We start from the raw sequence: 19,090 nt of genomic DNA, 5'->3' as shown, positions 1-19,090 counted from the left end.
GAGAGAGAGAGAGAGAGAGAGAGAGTTAGAATATAGCATAGACCTTTCAAGGAACTTCTAGCTAGATTACGTTTCCTAAAGTTTTCATGCCTCTTAACATCTAGTTAAGCTACACATCCCATCTATCGATACAGTTGGAGCCCTCATGATCCAATCACCTCCCAAAGACCCCACTTTTGAACACTGGTGCATGTGGACCAACACATGAATGCCTGGAGCAATACTTGAGATACAAACCATAGCAGGCTGGGTAAAAGGAAAGAAGTGTGAAAAGAAGGTTGCTGTGCCACCCTTCTGTGGTCCATCCTTGGCTAATGGCCACACACGGCTGTTGGGTGGGTTTAAGTCTATAGCGGTTTGAACAGGGACACAGAAAAGCATGGTCTCCAGTTCCCTTCTCTCGCCCACCCTCAGACACCACTGCAGCTAATCCTAAAACAGACCCAGGCCCGCTCTGAATCTTCTGTGATTGGCCCTGTTGCTGTTCATGGCAGTGCTTCCTCACAGACTGGCGATTTTCAGACCATGTTTATAATTTGAGGCCTTAAAAAAAATGACCTGTGCACCCCAAATTTAGTATGTGCTGGCCTTCTCCTAGGCCATCCCATTCTAGCACTCTGAGGCCTTCTCTGACTATAGAAGAAGAGTGTGTCTATTTTTAGGGAGAACTGGGGGTCCGATGAGGACCACAGGCCTTATCCTGTGTCATCATCACATTTGAGTGAACTGGCAGTTGTGTTAAAGCAGAGTTGCCCAGCATACAGTGTGTGCAACCTGCACGCGATGATGTCAGTATCAACAGTCGGAAGGGCTATGCGCTCGAAGCTGCTTAGGGTATAGGGATGATGGCAGAAGTGTGGGCCTTGGGACAAGTTCTGGGACAGGTACGCCTCAGTGAGGTGAATGGAACTGCTGATGCCTCTGGGAGAGTATGCTGTGGAAGCCACAAAGACCTCTTTGGGACCACCCAGCTTTGAAAATTCTTTGCTCTCCACTTCATTCCATTAATCATCATCAGAGATAGCAGCCATTTGCTACCAAATAGGGAGAGTGGTGTTGGAGTTCATTTTTTTGTAAACTTACCAGATATTTGTGTTAATATTTTCAGGGTTTTATAGTGTATCCTAAATATATTTATACCTCCCCCAACTCCTCCTACCTGGGGTCAGTCACGTCATTAAAGAAAACTGGCTGTCCACCAAATGCCACTAGCTAGCTTCTCAGCTGCTGGTAGGACTTTGTGTCCACCATCCCCATCGTACGATGGGATTTTTGTCTGCCTGGAGTTTGAGCAGGTCTTGTGTATGCTGCCACAATTGCCGTGAGTTCAGATGTGCAATTGCCCTGGTATGTGTGAGTAACCAGCTCTGGCCCTTACTCCCTTTCTGCCTCTTCTTCCACAAAGACCCCCGAGCCTTAGAAGAGAAATGTGTGATACGATGTCTCATTTAGGGCTGGGCACCCTGCAGTCTCTTATTCTCTGCACATTGAGCAGTTGCAATTCTCTGTTATATTTTGTTTCACTGGGGTAATTTGGACTTCAGAAGATAGAATCCATTTATGGTAATGATAATAAAATAACCTGTAGGAGAGATACAGAGGAACCTTCTAGACGTTAAGGGTGTGGTATATGGGAAGGCGGCACAGTAACGTGACAGTGCATAATGACAAGGACCCATTCTGAGAACTGTGTTGTTGGGTGGCCCCATAGCTGTGAAGAGCATGACAGGATGTGTTTGTACAAACCTAGATGGTGTTTATGTCAATCACTCGCCAGGCCTCTTGATGTGATCTAAAGACAAACACCTGAGGCACAGGCTGTTGCCTGTGTGACAAGATGATTTGCTTTCAACATAAAGCAAAAACTTATTTTACACGCAGCAGGAGAACATTCTAAGATAATGGTGATTGTGTCATGCACACACCCATGAGTTATATAGGCTTTGATTGTGTTCTACACACTGTGCGCAGCTGTGCATGCTGCCCTCTTATGTGACACAGCAGCATTATACGTGTAAGAGTAATGCACTATGCTCTTGTGTTTGGATGCCAGTGCAAAAAAAAAAAAAAAGAATTTTTTTCCTTTGTTTTCTAAGACATGTTTTATCATGTAGCCCAGGCTAGCCTCAAACTTATGAACTTGTCATCCTCCTGTCTCAGCCTCATGAGTCCTGGGGTTAAGTTAAAAGTTTCCAACGTAAAGTTTATGAGCCACCGTCATACATGCGGCCCATTGTTGACTGAAATGTCAGTAGAGGATAATGTTTATTCATTCTCACGATGCTTCTCAGGAGGAAGGAAAGTGAAGAAGGAAGAAGGCTGTTCTTTGTAACATTCTTGTCAGCAGGAAATAAATAAAGGGCCAGCATCGGAAGAGAAATTGGCCACAGCTCTCTAACTCACCAAAACCAGCAAAAACTGGTGTGGGCTGACTTAGAGCCCCGTGGCCCGTTCTGTTAGACCAGTGCAACTGAAACAAACCCTAAATATGAATTGAAGAAGAAATGTCCACATAAACTTGTGTGTTGAATGTGTGGTTCCTGGGTGGTAGGGCTGTCTGGGTGCTGGTAGAGATTTTAGGTAGTAGGGCCTACCTGGAAGAAAAGGGGGCGTGTCTTTGAGGTTTGAACCTGGCTCCCTTCCCTATTTTTGTCCCCTGCTTCCTGTCCTGCTATGGGGCCACTTTGGTCACAACTATATTTCTGTAGCTTATACCCCAGTGGTGAATGGGCCAGTGTGATTCTGGGAAGAAGGGCGTGGTCTTCAGCATGTGGCCCTCATATTGCCTCGGCAGGGCACATGGGACTCGACCCCCATGTCTTCTGTCTGCCTGTCTGCCATGGTAGTCATGGCTTGAGGATTGTCCCGCTAAGAGGACTAGGGATTTTCTTTTCAGTAGTGGATGCCCACAGGTTGGATGGATCTTAAACTCATTTCTCTGAATCTGAAAGTCAGGGAAAACAGGATGGAAAAGAGAGCAATCTAAAGGGTCTGACGAGACACATCAGTATACAGATAAGCTAGAGTGTTTGGGGGGAAAGGTGATGATGAATTTTGTTTTGTTTTCATTTTGCTTTTTTTTTTTTTTGAGATTGTTGGGAGGGAGATTTCAGCAAGAGAAATTCTAGAGCATGGCTGGGGCATCTGGCATGAGAAGCCAGTGGGTCTCTGGGATGGAGGTAGCTAAGAATCATTTGTAATACAGACACTGTGAGGTCATCAAAAGATGAAAGGAGTACATCCATCAAGATGGCTGCACGGTCAGAGAGGCTTCAGAGAGGTATAGCAGCTGCCTCAAGGCATTGGTTAACTCTCCTTAGGTTTCCCTGGGGTCTCTATGTCTTTCGTGGTGTTTGGCATGTCCTGCTCCACAGTGGAGGGTGCATAGAGTTTATTACCCTAATTTGTCAGCTCCTCCATGGCACCCTGCACCTCATCTTTGCACACAGTAAGCGACTTGAGTCTCAGTTGATAAAAGGCTGGGGACAGCTCCCTGCGCACTGCTGTGACGTGGGTAGGGATGGCGATAAGTCCCATGGAGATGCTGTGAACTTGAGCTAGGTCTCTGAGGTGGTTGCACTGCCCCAGGGAAGGCAGTGTTGGTGCCTCTCCAGATCTGGCCCAGCTTCTGAGTGTGCCTGGGGAATCATACATGCTTGGCATCCACGCCATCCAGATCAGCCAGCTATTCCTTCTCTCTTAAGGACATAGCCCCTTGTCTTAGGTTCTTTGGCCTTAACAGACTCAGCAGCTCCATCCTTGTTTTTTTTTTTTTTTTCAGAGGAGGGGTTTAGTCTTAAGTTTTTAAAGAACTATTTTTATTTATTTTTATTTTATGTGCAGGATTTATGTGTAGGCACCACATGTGTGCCTGGTGGCCACAAAGGCCAGAAGAGGGCATTGGGTCCCCTGTAACTGAAGTTACACATGGTTTTGAGCCATCATGTGGGTTCTGAGTATCAAACTTGGTTCTCTTAACTGCTAAGCCATCCCTCCAGACCCAGAGTCTAGGTTCTCAATACTTTGGCCATATTAAGGATCTTCTAGAGGCAAGATGGACTGACAAACTCCCAGGATGCTGGCTTCCCCTGCCAGGTTCTCCTGGGAAGGCCAGCCTCTGTCATTTGCACACCTCCATTTTTTTGGGGCGGGGGAGATAATAGATACTACATTATTTATACTACTAGGTAAATGTCAAGGACTCTTACCTCTGTCAATTAGTGTGCTAGAGGGCTTCCTGTTGCTATGACAACGTGCTTATAATCAACGTAGAGGAAAGGTTAATTTTGGCCCCTGGTTTCAGTCTGTGGCTAGTTGTCCTTTCGCTTTCCAGGCTGTAGTGACACAGAATATCACAGTGGGGAGTGTACTGTGGAGCAAAGACACCCATCTCATGGTGGCTAGGAAAGGGGAGGGATTCGGGGGGGGGGCGGTGCAGAGGCAGGCTGGGCTCCACAGTTCTCCTTCCAGGGCACAGCCTTAAGGACCCAGTCTGCTTGCAGTGGGCTGTACCTCCAAAATTGTCTACTCCCTCACAGTAGTGCCACAGGCTGGGGAACAGCATATGGTACTGAGGGGGACACTGAGCCAAAGCATTACACGTGGTCAACAAAGAGGCCCTGGGTTTGGCCATAGCAGAGGTCAGACCCACTCAGCGCTTCCAACAGAACCCTGGACTGTCTTTAATCATCACGTGGATTAGATTTTGGAATCTCCTGGGAGGGCAGGTTGATCTCTTCAGCTGGCACAGACCTAGTTTAGTGCCTCATGACTAATGTTTCTTGGACACGTCTTGCTGTGGTCCTGAGGCCTAGTGGATGACAGAGATGACAGTATCCACCACAGCTGTCCTGGTGAATCCCAGGGCTCAGGAAACACAAAGCCCAGGTAAGAACCCCTGTTTCTCAGGTGCCCATCTGTTCTCTGGTGTGTGTGTGTGTGTGTGTTTTTTTTCTCCAGGGTTTCTCTTACGTTATCCACGAAGGCGAGTGCTGTGGAAGGTGTCTGCCCTCTGCTTGCAAGGTGGCAGCCGGCTCGATGTGGGGAGACTCTCCTTCTTCCTGGCAGAGTGTAGGTCTGGGTTCCAGGGAGGGGAGGGGGCAGAGAGGGGGCAAGGAGGGCGCAGTCCACCGTGCACCACACCGCTCTGGTGCTGCCCTGGATTTCCTCCCCCCCAGGGAGCTTAACCAGCTGATTGAGTCCCAGCTGGGCTTCCTTTACCCCTCAGGAACTAGTTAAGGCTGTCATAGACTTCCCATTTTGCGGATTTGCAGGAGAAGCCTAGTGACTTCCCAGAGAGATCTGTGAGTTCCCACAATCTCCTCTTCCCCGGTGGCTCTGAGGTCACGCAGTCCCTCAGAGGTTGTTCAAGGCAGCCGGCCTCATCAGCCTGAGTAGCTGGTGGTCTGTCAGGCTGCGTGGGTTACAAGCACAGTTCCAAACTGCATTGTGCCACGCCTTGAATTTTTGCATTAACTTCAACAGACACGTGCCAGTGGTCCGAGAGAGGTGGAATGACTTACAATCCAAAGAACCAAGCAGTCTGTTCGTAAAGCTCCTCAGCTGTGTCTGCAGGTCTAGATTTAGCATGCTGCCACACGGCCGGGCCCCTTTCTCTTCTTCTTTCCTGCCTCCTCTCCCTGCAGAATTCTTCCCTGTAATTCAGAGCAGCTTGGTTAGCTATCTTCTGTGATCCATAGGTGTTCACCTTTGATGGCATATCAAGCCATTTCCCATATATTGGGTTTTTTGTTTTTTGTTTTGCTGTGCTTTGACAGTTCCATACATTTATATAATGAATTTTAGGCATTTTCAAGTCTTGTTCTCATCTTGCCTCTCCCCTCCACGACTGGAATCCTTTTGAAATATGCCTCCCTCCTATTTTCCTGCCTTCTTTTTTTGTGTGTGGTCCCCATTAGAGTTTCTGTCCCTGGTATCGATGGGATGCTTTTTATTGGAACACGAGGGGCCAATCAGTACCTCTGAGTTGGCCCTGGGCTCAGGGATGGGGTGTGTGTGTGTGTGTGTGTGTGTGTGTGTGTGTGTGTGTGCATGTGTATGTGTGTGTGTGTGCATGCGTGCGTGTGTATGCATGCGTGCGTGTGTATGTGTGTGTGTGTGTGCCTGTGTATGTGTGTGTGCATGTGTGTGTGTGTGTGTGTGTGTGTGTGTGTGTGACAAAACCTGCCTTAGTCAAGGATGGATGGGAGGCAGAAGAACTAGATGTGTTTGAGGAGGGCCGGCTCAGAGCAGAGGCCGCTCCATCTTAGGGACCAAGTGCTGGTGCCTACGGTGCTTAGTCTTCCTGGCCTTACTCCATCCCCACCATGACTCACACAGCCCTACCCCACAGCAGTGTTCGCAAGCTATGAGGTCAGAGCAGCTGCTCCCTTCCCACTCAAGTCTTGACCTGACCTATGTGACTTGGGTGTCCCTTGGGGCTCTGGCACTGGGATCACATCGGGGACCATTTAGAGGTGGGAGTGGGGGAAAGGTCCCCTGAATAAACCCCATGGCCAAAGCTTAGCAAGTGGTCTGCGATGGTGGGCAGCAAAGAGAACAGCTGCTGCAAGGGTCTGGCACATTCTGCATCACAGAATGAGCTTGGGGACAGCCCAGAAAAAGAATGGCGAGCAAGAACTGGGTGAAACAGGTCAGAGCCTGAGACAGCAGAATGTAGCTGCTTAGGCATCTGGGTGCTGCCACCTTCGTAGGACTCACTGTAATAATATGTTATCCAGGTGGAGCCTTTAGGTGGCTTTCCTTTCCCCTCCCCCTCCTCCCCTCCCTCCTTTCCTTTCCTTTCCTTTCCTTTCCTTTCCTTTCCTTTCCTTTCTTTTCTTTCATTTGACACAGTCTGGCTGTGCATCCTAGGTTGGCCTTGATTTCATGATCCCCCTGCCTCAGTCTCTGGAGTGCTAGGATTACAAATGTGTGTCTCCTGGGTACTTCTGTTTGAACTGCAATTTTGGCTCTCTCAGTTCTCTTTGCTGTCACAGAGCAGGAAGACTGAGCACCATAGGGGCCAGCACTCCGCCCTTTCAGGCCGGGCTATTCTTCTGCAGGCACAGGGACTTCTGGAGCAGTTTACAGAGCCCCAGGGTTTGGGAATCAGCACTCCCAGCCTTCTGCGATCTTTCCCTGTACAAGGGGGAAGAAGCAACAGGTTGAAAAGGGGGAGTTGCCTCTCTGTCACTCTGGTGAGAGCCCACACTGCTGTTGGAAGTGCCTGTGATCTCTCAGGTCAGCCTGAGGATGCTGAGGATGGCAGAGAGTGTCCCTTGGTTTCCCCATGGTTCTACTGTAGTTAACGATAGTGATGCAGGGGACATGTAACTCTGGGCTAGGGTCCGCTCAGGGGAACTTAGATCCAAACTTATTGTGATGACCCCCTGCAATCCCCTCTGTGGACATCACCCCATGGCTTTAATTTTTCTTTGAACGAGGGCTTACTTTTAGAGTCCAAAGACTTCCCCCAAGAAAAGCATATGGCCACAAGATGTTGGGCCCCAGTCTTGCCTGGCATCTCTGATGGCCTCTGGTACTCTGCAGGTTGGCTCTCGATGGCCTGTCCTTGAGAATCCCTGCCTCATCAACGAGTGTGTCCGAGTGGACGAAACAGTCTTTGTGCAGCAGAGGAACATCTCCTGCCCACAGCTGGCTGTCCCTACGTGTCCCACAGGCTTCCAGCTGAGATGTGAGACCTCAGAGTGCTGCCCTAGTTGTCACTGTGGTGAGTCAGGTGGACCGCCGGTGCCTTGCTGGGCCTGGGCTTGTCTTCAGGACTCTTTTCCTCCTCAGACTTTCCAGGTCTTTGCCTGTTTAGCGATCCAAAGAAATGGGCACAATCAAACTCTGTTCCTACTGAGGCTGTGATATAGCAGACAAGAAAAAGCGATGTTAGCTTTCTGCAGGCCCTTGCGCTTAAGCTCTGAGCCCAGTGATGGCTTTTTAACCCTTGTCTCTGTAATCTTCATGACACTGACTGAGTGGTGGACTCAGCTTGGGGGGAACCATTGTCCCCCTGAACCCTGCTGGCAGAGAGACAGACAAACAGTAACAACAAACCATAAGCTGTATACACACACACACACACACACACACACACACACACACACACGCACACGCGCGCGCGCACACACACACACACACACACACACACACACACACACACACTTTTGCCCCAAGCCCAAAGGACAACTCACCCATCCATGCCCCAAACAAGAGCTCAGCTAACTAGTGCTCCCAGAGGCTCTTCTTCTGTGAAGATGGGTAGTGAGGAATCAAGCAGTTCTGACATATTAGTTGGAACAGGAAGAGAGGCCCCTGGGGCCCAAGCAGGAAGACTCACAAACACCCTGTGGTAAGCTGTGGGGGGCTGTCAGGAGACAGGAGGATGAGGCCAGGAGTTGGAGAAGACTGGAGAGAGTCTGGGGGAGGGTGGCAATACTCACCTGTTGCCTCTCTCCCCAGAGCCTGTGGAGGCCTGCCTATTCAACGGCACCATTATCGAGGTGAGTCGGAGCTAGTGGGATGGGGTGGGAGGGCTGTGGGAGGGATCCCCAGAGCAGTCTAAGAGGGAAAGGGAAGGAAGCTAGAAAGGAAGTTGCAGACCTCTTCCCACCACCCTCCGGGATCTCCAGTCTTCTGCCCACCCTGGGAACAAGCTTCCCAGTCTTCAGCGCATGGGCTGGCTGCCCTGCACTCACCTCCTGGCCTGTACGCCAAGCGTGTGGGCACACCTTTTGTACATGTAGAATCACTTCACAGTCACCAAGCGCATTTCCATTGAACACCTCTTCCCCTGTCTGGGCTACCTCCACATTGAAGGTAGGAGGCAGGAGGGAACGGACACCGGAAGCCGGGGCTACATCTCAGCGATGGCTGCTGGGAGCCTCGGGCAAGCAGGCAGGCGAGAGGGGATAAGGCTGGAGGAGTAGCTGGCTTGTTGGGAAACTTGACTCTGCCTCTGTCTTCAGCCCGAAAAGACTCTGATGGTTGACATATGCACAACCTGCCGCTGCATCGTGCAGACAGGAGCCTTCTCCAGATTCAAGCTAGAGTGCAGGAAGACCACCTGTGAGGCCTGCCCCCTGGTAAGAGAGGGTCTGAGGGACTGAGGAGGGATGCCTTGGCCACTGTGGGACCCAAAGCAGCAGGACCTTACTGAGTTCCTTAAATCTCGCCTTAGTTATGGGTGCTATCCGGCTGCTCTCTGGACACCTACTTAAATGGTGTCCCTCAGAACTAACTACAGTTTAGCTTTATACACTTTAAGCATTTTGTCCTCGTGCTTTAAAAATAAGCCCAACAGCCAAGGCTACACGGAGAGACCCTGTCTCAAAAAACAAAACAAAACAAACAAACAAACAAAAAAAATAAGCCCAATATTTCCAAGGCTTCTAATGCTATACTCACAGCGCTGTATCTTTAGAACCATATTTTAAGAGACATTACCACTGTACTCTGAAAATATTAAAAAAAAAATTAGTTGAGAAGTACTCGTGAGACCCTTGCAATGTGCAGGACCATTGTTTTTAAATTATCTGTATTACCTGTAGGCCCGGCTAGTAATCAATCAGAATGCAGACACTTGTTATATTTTAAAATAGCCTTAGTTAACCTGGGGCAGGGCAGATATCAATCCTCTAAACTACTTTCCATACTAGGGCCTCAGACATGGGATCCCTGTCTCAATCCCATGCCATCTGCTTCCAATAACTTCTATCAAGCTACCTCCCATCCATAATCCCAAATACTTGCTCATGTTCTTCATCTGGGCCGGATTCTCCATCCACACCACGGGCCATGTGCTTCTCCTCCAGCTAACCCATGGCGGCCTTCCTCTCTTCCCTTCAGCTCTCTCTCCTTTCTCCTAGTGGCTGTCCTTTCTTCTTCCCAGAATTCCTCTCTCTCCTAGCCCCACCTATCTCCTTTGCCCTGCTCAGGTGGGATGGCTTTTTTTTATTAAGCAAAAGGTGGGTCGCACAGATGGCAGGCAGTGATTAGCATCAAAATACATCAGACCATCCCCCAATATAGGACTCTACATGGCCTTCAGCATTAGACATGCTAGGTACTTCACGCATTCGTCAGGAGGCTGGGGATGGCTCAGTTAAGGCACGGGGGGGGGGGGGAGGGGGAAGTGGGGGCTCTGAGCTCGAATTCCAGGACCCCACATAAAGCCAAGTACAGCAGTGTGTCTGCAATCTCATTGCTCCTACAGAGAGGTAGGAGGCAGAGACAGGAACGTTCCTGGGAGCTTGTGGGCCCTGGCATCCAGGGTAGTGAGCCACGAAGAGGCCCTGTCTCAAAAACTGTGGACAACCAGATGTTGTCTTCTGACTTCCATAAGTAGCCTATGGACTTCAATGCCAGCACTCACACACACGGACATAGACACACCAACACATGTAACACATACACACACACACACACACACACACACACACACTTACAACCTGCAGTTGTCCTCTGACTTTCATAAGTAGTTTGTGGACTGTGAATGCCTGCACTCACACACACGGACACATGGACACACATACACACACACACACATACACACACACACACACACACACACACACACACGCTTTTTAGTTTGGTAGGTAAAAACAAAATCAATGTACCATACTTGAAAGTATATTTTAGTTTCATTTACTCTTAATTTGAACATACTTTTAATCGACACATATATATCAAAGGGCTGCGGTGTTATTGTTTAATTATGATTCGTAGCCCTAACTAATGGGGATATTAAGAGCCTCGCACAGGCTGAGGGGACCTGAATGCCTGAAGAGCCCTTAGCTTTTCCCTGCAGCCACTCTTCGCTTGCTTTAGACAGTACATGGGGAGGTGAGCTTCCTGTGAGCTGCAGGCACGGGCTGAGTGGTGGGCAGTAAGGGCCCTGTGAGAGCACCGGGGAAGTGACACCCGGAAGGATAGGGACAGGCCAAGGAACAGGGTGGGCGCTGGGAAGTCATGTGGGCACTTCCTGCTTTTACCCGAATAAGGAACTAGTAACCCACACCTGTGGTTTTCATGGAGTGGCCGGCCTTACAGGAGACTCGGCTCTTTCTGACAGCCCGATGCAATTCAGAGAGGATATCTATGCTTTGACCAAGAAGAAACCAAATAAATACAGATGCTCTATCTTTTGCGAAATTGCAGCCGAAGTTTTAGGATTTGGGGTTTAGGAAGTGACCCGAGGAGGCCTTCACCATGCAAGGGAATAATGCAGCCCTGAGTTACATGCCACCTGTTTCACCTCTGTTGCCCACTGACCTGCCTTCCAGGCAGTGAGGAAATAGATTCAGACTCGGAGATTCGCACCCACGTCATCTGGAAGCTAAGCTGGCCATGGGGGTGGAGCTGTAGCCTCTCCATGAGGGAGGTCTATTAGCCTCCCCCTAGCAGCGCCCTCTGGTGTTCAGAAAGTGTGACGCAGTTACTTCCACTGCCTTCAGAAGGTGCTGTCCATATTTTAAAACACATGTTCATTTTGTTGTTCTATATTATTCCTTTTGTTGTTGTTGTTCTCCAACATTCTGATGTCTTTCTAGAGCAGTGTATACCATTAATAATCTCTAGATTAGCCCGGCTTCTATGTGTTTTTCAAGCTTTGCTAAGACTTGCCTATCGTAGGTCAGATTTTTTTTTTTTTTTTTTTTTTTTTTTTTTTTTTTGCCATCAAGATTTTTAACGGCCTTGGTACTCTTTGGCCGTGAAGGGCTTCAGTAAGGCCTTGGGGGTGGGGCAATTGCAGTGAGTGACATGTAGGTAGACCTGCTTGATGCCACCACAGATACATAGTGTTAGCATCACCTCCCACGGAGACCACAGTAGTGTGGTTTGTGCAGGCGAGTGGTGGGGATGAATGAAGCTTGAGGCAAGTATGGGGAAGAGAGGCGGCCCTGCCGTGGCCCACTCAGCTCACTCTCTACAATGAGTTGAATGTCCAGGATGGAGGATGGGGGAAAGCCAGCAGACAGAAGCAGATGTCAGCGAAGAGAAGTAGGCGAGACCTGACAGAAGGAAATGAGCAGGGGTGAACCAGCTAAAGGGGTTGCTTACCACAGGCCTGTGGTGAGCGAGGCCGCGCTTTGGGACAGGGTGGAGCAAAAGGGAGCAGAACTAAAAATGGATGTAAACTTGGACTCACTGGCTGTAGCGGGGATATCAGTGGCTGCTTGGGAACTTGACCTGTTGATGGAGGAAGAGTTGACCCCCTCCTGCAGTGACTGGACCATCCAGTAGCAGCGAGAGACAAGGGCCTTCTATGTGTGTGTGTTTGTGTATGTGTGTGTGTGTGTGTGTGTGTGTGTGTGTGTGTGTGTGTGTGTGTGTGGTGATTTTTCACAATGAGTTGAATGTCTCATGGGACCGTCCTGGAGAGCGGCACATACTGGCAAGTCATGACATACATATCTGCTGGCAATGGCCACTTGGGTATCCAGCTGTGCCTGGGCAGGCCCTCTTCCTGTCCCCTCACTGTCCTGGGCCTGACAGTAGCTTCAGTCTGCTTCATAGGGCAGCAGACATGGTGGGGTCGGGGTGTTGGGATGGGAAGGCACCTGTTTCTTCCACACACTCCTGTGCTGATGCTGTGATGCATTAAACCAACCGGTCTCCAAGCACCACCGTCCCCGAGTAACATGGCTTCCTTGATTCTTCACCCTCTCGCCCTTTCCTTTCTGTTTCTTTGCCCCTCAGGGTCCTCTTTGCGTTTTTCTGTTCCTGGCTAGGCTCTGCTTCTTCCTTAGTGTGGATGATGTCACCCATCGCCCTTCCATATTCTCCCTGCCTCTTGCTCCCACCGCCCCTCTCCTTGCTTTTTAGGTAGAGAGAAGCTGTCTATGTTTCCTTCTTAGGACACAATTTCCTATGTTCTCCTAACACTCACTAAAAGTGTCCAAATGCAATCGCCCATGAAGTTGGCCTGATTTGAAGCCGTGTTTTATTTCTTCATTTGACCCAGAACCAACCACTCACATTCCCCATCCTACCTCTCCTCTCTCTCTCTCTCTCTCTCTCTCTCTCTCTCTCTCTCTCTCTCACTTTCCTTGCTTGTGTACCTTCCAGGAATTGTGCATTGTAAAAACAGGTTCAACCTCACAATGGAAACACTTCCTCATGGCCCTCAAAATCCAGCAGCAGCATTTCAAAGTGGTACTTTTGGCCCTGGGCCCAGGCTCCATGCCTCTGTGCTAAACTCCGTCCTCATGTCCAACCCCCAGAAGGCACATCAAGTTCATAGGTTGATTAACGAGGAGCAAATTGCTTAAATTCACTTCTGGGCAAGCTTACTGGCACCAGCAGAGACTTCCATCTGGGTGCTAAAACTGATTGATTAGAGGTCACTCCCTGACCCTGTATTACAAGATAGAGTCTTATATTGTAGCTCAGGCTGGCCTAAAACTTATAGACGCTTTTCTGTTTCAACCTCCTGAATGCTAGCATCACAGGCATTAGGCACCATGCTTAGAGTGTTATAGATTTTTTTCCCCCCCACAGGTGCTCTGGTTCCCAGAGAAAGGCTCCAGGACCAAATAGATAGTCTTATTTTGTTTATTTCTATGTAATCCCATCTGTCCCTTCTTCCCTCCCTTCCCCCTGCCCTTCCTCCCATGTGTGTATATGTATGTGTGCATGCAAATGCCTGAGGTCAGCTGTCCCTTTTGCTTTTGAGACATGGCTTCTCACTGTGACCTCGCCAATTAGGCTAGGCTGCCTGGCCAGTGCGTCCTGCAGACCACCTGTCACCTTCCCAGTACTGAGATTACAAGCATGCATTGCTACCCCTGACGGCTTATGTGGATGCTAGGGGTTGGGCTCAGTTCTTCAGTGCTTGCTTTCTCATTACTGCCTGACTTATCTTCTCAACCCCTATTAAGCACATCTATATTATTGTCTCAAGAGCACCTTTCTTTTTAGGGGAAAGAGGAGAAAGAGAGTAAGAGCTTTTATGTTTATGGAGCAATGAGGCAGTGGATGGCATCATTTTTATCTTCTGTTTTGTTAAACACTGAGAAAAATGGATGGAGGAGTCAAGATACCGTCCAGATTTCCAGTTGGAGCAACTAGGTCATGACACTGTTTGACCAAGAAAAAGACAACTGGGAAAGGGTGATACTTGGAATTAAAAAAATATGAGTTTCATTTTGGGCAGAAGTCTTAAGACAGTGAGTAGATAATTAGTTTTCTAGCACAGAGTTCAGAGCTCTGGGGAGAGGCCTTCTTTAGCAAGTCAGAGAGCTACCACTTGAGTGAGCGGCACAAATACGGAGGCAAGAAGGAGGCAGAGGGAGGGAGACGTGGCAAAATCTTGCTGGAGTAGGATGCCGGCCAACTCTGGGGGTAACTGTGGGGGTAGCGGAGGTGAGAAGTCAGCCAGGTGAACCTAGTTATAACTGAGGCGCTCTAGGAAGTTAACTATGGCTGCTTCCTTTCCTGGATACAGGGCTATAGGGAAGAGAAGAACCCGGGTGACTGCTGTGGGAGATGTTTGCCTACAGCCTGCACTATTCGACTGAGAGGAGGACAGATCATGACACTGAAGGTGGGAACCAGCTCAACTCAGGAGTGTCCCCGTCCCCCCCCCCCCCCCCCCCCCCCGCCAATCTCACACCACTCTCCGGCTTCTCACTTGAGGGAGGGTGTCCTTTCTTTAAGCAGAAGGACTAATTTGGGTTCACTGTTGGTTTCTTTTCTCCCTTCCCTTTCTAAAGAAAATGTAGGTGACTTGTGGAAGGCACAGGGTTTCCTCTTTGACGTCCTTATAGCTTTGCTCGTTCTGACAAGCATGTAGTTGCTGTATGGCCTCAGGATTTGGATGTTTTCCTTGGCCTTGAGGCTCTGTGGGACTAGACAGGTGCCCTGGTAAGCAGGCCCACCTGTGACTTCTGGCACTATCCGGTGGGTCTGAGAGATGGTGTCTTGGTTCCTATCCCATCAACTGGTTGACTCTTACGGTGTCTCCATCTTGTAAGTACTTAGGTGGTTGGAATACTCTAAGAACGTCCTAAGTTTCTGCAACTCTCTTCATAGTAAATAAATGATGGAGCCAAGACTCCGCCTTTAGTCTGGACTGAGTGTGGGAGGGGGAAGTTTACCTGTTGTCTCACCTTCTTCCATGGTTCTCTGCATTGTGTTAGCAACTCAGAGGTCACGGCCATGACTGACAGTAGCTTTGCAATCCAAACAGCTCAGAGGTCAAGGTCATGACTGACAGTAGCTCTGCAATCCAAACAGCATCAATGCTTTTCCCCCCATCTACTCTCCTCTTTATTTTCAGCACGATGAGACACTCCAGGATGGCTGCGATAGTCATTTCTGTAAGGTCAATGAGAGAGGGGAATACATCTGGGAGAAGAGGATTACAGGCTGCCCGCCCTTTGATGAGCACAGGTGTCTGGCTGAAGGAGTGAGTACTACAGTTCAGATCTTGCCTTTGTCTTGAATGTCTCACTGTTTGACTCCAAGGATGGGGCTCCACGCTCTTATGTAAGCTCACAATGTCCAAGACAGAGCTCTGTCCTAACTGAGGAGTCAGTGAAATGGTGATAAAGGCTTAGCTCTCTGAGGCATAGGTTCTTAGAAAAAGGTTGGTCACCAGGGGGTGGGGGCCTGGGAGCCAAGGACTTTGAATAGGGAGGCAGGACGTGATCCCATTTCCTTTTTTCTGATCACTCTGGTCAGGTGAAGTGTTTGCTTGGCGGTTGTGATGGGAAAACATATATCTGGGGATTTCAGCTCTGATCTCTGAGTTTAGAGCCAGGAATTCATGTGACCTGAGAATCTGTCCATGTTGAATTATATTGTGCCTGATCTCATACTTTTTTTTTTTTTAGGGCAAAATCATGAAAATTCCAGGCACTTGCTGTGACACGTGTGAGTATAGTACTAAGTGTGTGTGCTTCCTTGTCCACTAGACCAAGGCCAGGAACTGGTTTTTTAAAGTAAACTTTATTCTAGAAAAGTAGTTGTTAATTATCAGCTGGTCATTATGCTCATCTCTTTGGCCAACTGCCTTCCCTTCCTGATTGGCATCAGCCTGTTTCCTGCTCAAGTCTCCTATCAAACATCCCAGAAGCAGATGCTTCCTATCTTTCCCCAGCTCCATCTCTAGCTTCCTATGCACCTTAGAATATCTGATTGTTCATACGTCTGTCCTGAGGGAGCATCACAAGGCTAGTCCTTATGGCCTTATTTTCATCAGCTTTGCTCCCTCTTGACCTGGTAGTTACAACTATACCGATGGCTCTAACTGGTAGAGTGATGGGTGGTTTTGGAGATGTGTACCAGGCAAATATCCAACCACCCCCTGCCCCCCAATGCATTTTTCGGTTCATGAGCACAAGTCATAAACATTGTGCTTAGGTGAATATTTCTTCTTTTTAGTTTCGCTTGTTTAGCTTCATTTTAGGTCAATGGGCTCATGTTTGGTTGCAGTGAGAGAAGGGTGGAAGACGGATTTCCTCAACCATTTCTCCTTCCCTCGATGGACTGCTGTGACAGCCCAGTGGTTGCCAGCACCAAACTGCAGGGGGAGGAAAACGCACTCGGAGAGCGTTTCTTTCCAAATTCCCCTCAGAGTGACTTAAGAGTGTGAATTCAGAAAGCCACCCGAGAAGATGCACACTCTCTAGATACTGTTCTTAGGATTTGGTTAAGGGGCTGTTAGCTACAAAACCAATAGTAAGGAGCCTTCACTGGCCAAAATGTTCAGGAGGCGTTAAGACCTTCTATAAAGAAAATATTGGCTCCAGATTCACTCTCTTATTCAGGTGGAAGACTTACTCATTAAAACAAAATTAGTCTAAAGTTGGGAGGCAGGCTAATGTGTCTATAGGGATGGCCTAGATTTGGAACCATGCCAGCACTGAAAACTGTCATGACTCAGATCAGAGAAGTGAGCTGGCATTAGGCCTTAGACTTCAAAGTGAGTCAAGCAGAGCTTCTGGTGCGAAGGCCACTGTATATAAGGAAATTCATGTTGGTGACAAAGAAATATCAACTTTCAAAAAGACGGTTGCACAGAGGTTCTTAGGAGTTTCCTCAGCCTCCACAGAGGGAGTGTATATGTATGTGGCCATGATGTTTGTCTTCTCAGCCAAATATAGGGACGGACGGATATTAATTCTACTTTGTGGCTCCTTCGTTGTCCATTAGTTTCTGGGTATAGTTACAGCATAAGGTTGCTCTGGCCACGATGCTTTTCAGAATTATATAAAAGCAAGTTTGGCCATCTGTCTATATGACCCAACTGCGGTCAACCTGGGCTCCTTCTGCAATTAAAATTGTACTGTTAAGTGAGTTAAACCCTGCAATAATGTTATCTCTGAACTCCGGGAGCCGGGAGCAGCTGAGTTGAGCTTGAATAACTCAATTCCTCTCCCCACAACTGGCTCTGGTTCATTGCTGATGATGAAATGAGAACCATTTTCAGCTTAGTGAAGGTGCTGGATGTGGAGCGTGTTCCACAGAGCCCCAGCTAGCCAGCTCTCCAGTTCCACCTCTCACCCATTCCGTAGGTGAGGAGCCTGATTGCAAAGACATCACAGCCAAGCTGCAGTATGTCAAGGTGGGAGACTGTAAGTCCCAAGAGGAAGTGGACATTCACTACTGCCAGGTAAGGCTGTGTAGCTTCAAGAAGACCTGGGTGGGGAAAGCTAAGTCTCCTTATCATCTAAAAAGTCACAAGGAAGAGAGACATGAGGACTGTTAGGGTTGTTCTCAAGGTAGATGTTTCTCTCAGTGAGTAGCAAGGTTTGACTCCAGAAGAAAGACCAGAACAAATCTGTAAGGAGACTGGGGAGTCATGTGTGGAACACGGGGGACTCAGGAGCAATCAGGGCCTGTAGAAATCACAGCCAGAGGGACCTGGGCATGTGTAATAACTGGAGAAAGGCAGTTGATGGTTTCCTGAGCTCTACCTTTAAAAGTCGCGTAGCTCTCCCAGGCGTCTTTGGGTGAGGCAGGGCCTCTCTTGCTTGAAAAGACAGGGCAATGGGATGGTTGCAGGTTGTCCCCAGGGTCCTGCTGCCCCTGTTTCACCATTGCGATGCCCCGTTTCTCTGCTGTATTACAGGGCAAGTGTGCCAGCAAAGCGGTGTACTCCATTGACATTGAGGATGTGCAGGAGCAGTGCTCCTGCTGCTGGCCCTCGAGGACGGAGCCCATGCAGGTGCCCTTGCTCTGCATCAATGGCTCTGTCGTGTACCACGAGGTCATCAATGCCATGGAGTGCAGGTGTTCTCCCCGGAAGTGTGGCGAGTGAGTGGACTCCCACTGCTGCCTATGCCGTGGCCTGACCAGACAGAGGACCACTCCATCCCTTGTGCATCCTGTCCTTTGTGCCCTTCTATGCCCACAATAAAGGCTAAGCTCTCGTCTTAGTCAAGGCTGGCGGTCGATTATGTCTGAAGTCTGAGATGACAACTGTGGCCTAGATGTGAGGTCTGAGGCTGGTTTTGGGTGACAAACCACATGGTCCCGCTACAAATACTCCTAGGCCAGTGTTTGGGGCTGAGGCCATCCTTTGGGGAGGGACAGGGTGAAGATGCCTCTCCAGAGGCGTAGCCTGGTGGCCTAGACCTATAACATACGCTTAAGAACACCCTGTCATCAAATCTCTCAATCAGGCTGCTTCTGTGCATGGCAGAGAAGTGGGCCCTGGCCCTGGCCTCTCGCTGTCAGGGTGGATGACAAATCTCCTATGTACCTAGTGGTCGCTGTGGGAGGGAGGTACCCAACGATGGGGATGCCCAAAGATACAGGAGCCAGAGGGTCAGACACCTGAGCTCTACATATGGCCCTCACCCAAGTGTATGGTCTCTCTCAACCCCGACGTGGCTTTCAGATTCAGTTCCGTTATCTGTAAAATTAGCATGGTCATCTCATTCATAGGATTGCGAGGAGCAGTAATTCGTGCTTAAGATAAAGCTTGAGTGTCCTAGGTGGCTGCAAAGTAGCCTAAGAGATGAGCATAGAAATAAGAAACCTGTGGTCACAGGTGGGAAGAAGTGACTCTAACACCATCAGTGGCAGAGGGTTGCCTGGATTTCCTGCACCCCTATGGCTGAAATGCTCA

General features: G+C 49.0%; 1 protein-coding gene across 1 annotated transcript in view; it reads left to right on the top strand.

The window, feature by feature from the left end:
* Positions 1–18,395, top strand: part of VWF (von Willebrand factor) — a 137,727-nt gene extending 119,332 nt beyond the window's left edge. The window contains exons 44-52 of the mRNA XM_084765429.1: positions 4,960–5,070; positions 7,552–7,732; positions 8,473–8,513; positions 8,979–9,095; positions 14,459–14,557; positions 15,293–15,421; positions 15,849–15,888; positions 17,532–17,629; positions 18,089–18,395. Of these exons, the coding sequence (XP_084621555.1) occupies positions 4,960–5,070; positions 7,552–7,732; positions 8,473–8,513; positions 8,979–9,095; positions 14,459–14,557; positions 15,293–15,421; positions 15,849–15,888; positions 17,532–17,629; positions 18,089–18,277 (1,005 nt within the window). The 3' untranslated portion in view covers positions 18,278–18,395. The remainder of the gene's footprint in view (positions 1–4,959; positions 5,071–7,551; positions 7,733–8,472; positions 8,514–8,978; positions 9,096–14,458; positions 14,558–15,292; positions 15,422–15,848; positions 15,889–17,531; positions 17,630–18,088) is intronic.
* The last annotated feature ends 695 nt before the right edge of the window (positions 18,396–19,090 follow it).

Source organism: Acomys minous (genome assembly GCF_964271855.1).
Source record: "Acomys minous genome assembly, chromosome: 17".
Lineage (NCBI taxonomy): Eukaryota > Metazoa > Chordata > Mammalia > Rodentia > Muridae > Acomys > Acomys minous.
This window is presented reverse-complemented; position numbering and strand designations above follow the sequence as displayed.